Source organism: Cydia fagiglandana, chromosome 4 (genome assembly GCF_963556715.1).
Source record: "Cydia fagiglandana chromosome 4, ilCydFagi1.1, whole genome shotgun sequence".
Lineage (NCBI taxonomy): Eukaryota > Metazoa > Arthropoda > Insecta > Lepidoptera > Tortricidae > Cydia > Cydia fagiglandana.
The window spans coordinates 183259-185121 of NC_085935.1; the positions used below are offsets into that span (position 1 = coordinate 183259).

Here is a 1863-nt window from a genome sequence, read left to right on the forward strand (position 1 = left end):
ATATGATACCATGTAATCCGATATTGCAAACATAAAAATAATGTTACATTTCCTCAACCTTGTACTTTAGACCTAGTGTAAAGAACAAAGGAAATGCTTTCCTATATAAACCGCACATTTAATTATAAAATACAATTGATATCCAACCGTTGCGTGTATCACTCATAAACCACCTTCTCCGAGCCGAAGGACTACACTTCATGGCGACCCTGCCAGTCGGGCTGCTCGAGGCAGCCCCGGCTTAGACGCCGCCCACCGCCAGCCGGCCAGCCACCCAGCCGCCCAGCCAGCCAGCTAGCCCAGTTTAAACGCCGCATAGTAGCCCAGCCAGCCAACCAGCCCCGCCGCCACTACCAACACCGTCTGTGCCCAACAGCAAACACCAGATGACTACAGGCCAGGACGAGTGCGGCATGTGCGCGCCGCCCGCCACCAGCGCCAGTGTGCTCCCCAAACCCCACCCGCACCCGCGCTACAACAACAAGGCCGCCCGGCTCCGCACCTTCGAAGATTGGCCCAAGAGCATGAAGCAGAAGCCCGAGGAGCTCGCCGAGGCCGGCTTCTACTACACCGGCCAGAGCGACAAGACCAAGTGCTTCTACTGTGACGGAGGACTCAAGGACTGGGAGGAGGACGACGTCCCATGGGAGCAGCACGCGCGTTGGTTCGACCGGTGCGCGTACGTTCAGCTCGTTAAGGGAGAAGATTACGTCCAGAAGGTCATGAGCAGCCAAAAAGGAAAAGTCATCATTGCTCCGAACAAAGCGTCCAACAGCGCAAGTACTAGCCAAGCTCAGAGCGGCACAGGGGCGATGATAACAATAATAATAACGGTGGATACCACGGGACAAAAAGTCACAACAAGAACAGTCCAGTGGGCCACAAAAACACCAGGTATTCACAGTCGACCCCAACTACGAACTCGGCCGGATCACCAGCCACCTCATGGACATGGCAGAGCCCACACTTCCAGGAGGCAATACCGAAGCCGTTACGTATACCGCAGCCAAACGCAAAACTAACGCTTACTTGTTAGTTAAGCTAAGCACACCAACTACTTAAGAATTTTTTTTTTTCGCCTTATTACAATTATCAGTTAAAATTATCATTAAGTATAATATTAATCAAATCCATAATCTATCTATCTATGTAAAGATAGATCTATAATCATAATAATGAATAATCTATTCTTTAAACATGCAGATCCCTCTGCGAGCGATATTTCAATTTCTACTATCTATTTATCTATTAATAAAAATTATAATTAATTTACGATTACTACTTGATGACGAAAACCAGGACATGAATATATGTTAAAAAATATATATTCACCAGTTGACGATAAATAATAATTATTAAAATAACGACATGACATTAAAGCTCTCCAAGAGGCCTCTACGTGTTGGATCTGTGTCCCCACGCAAGCCTATCAAAAAACCGGGATTATAGGCCCGTGATATCGAAGGAGATTAAAATAAAACAAGTAATAGTACATACATATAGATAAAATTAAATATCAACAACTTATTAAAATAAAACAAGTAATAAAACATACATATAGATAAAATTAAATACCAAAAACTTGCTAAAATAAAACAATTAATAACACAAAAATATTTTCTAATAACCATCAATAAATTTTACCGAGGCATCATTCGTTAAATTTTAAAACACATAAACAAAATTAAAACAAACAAAACACATATAACGCGTCGCATGGTTAACTCAAACAGCTTTATACAATCAGCAATTTTTAATAACTGAGACGGGGTGCATTCCATTATTTCCATCTTTACAATTAACTTAACATATATATCTTCATATAGGTATCTAAAAGGCCACAATAAAAAAAAACACCTCAAC

General features: G+C 42.2%; 1 protein-coding gene across 1 annotated transcript; it reads left to right on the forward strand.

Moving 5' to 3' along the window:
* Positions 1–386: 386 nt before the first annotated feature.
* Positions 387–1062, forward strand: LOC134663372 (death-associated inhibitor of apoptosis 1-like). Its single transcript, XM_063519735.1, has 2 exons — positions 387–780; positions 905–1062. The coding sequence occupies exons 1-2, from the start codon at positions 387–389 to the stop codon at positions 1060–1062; spliced, it is 552 nt and encodes a 183-aa protein (XP_063375805.1).
* Positions 1063–1863: the final 801 nt, after the last annotated feature.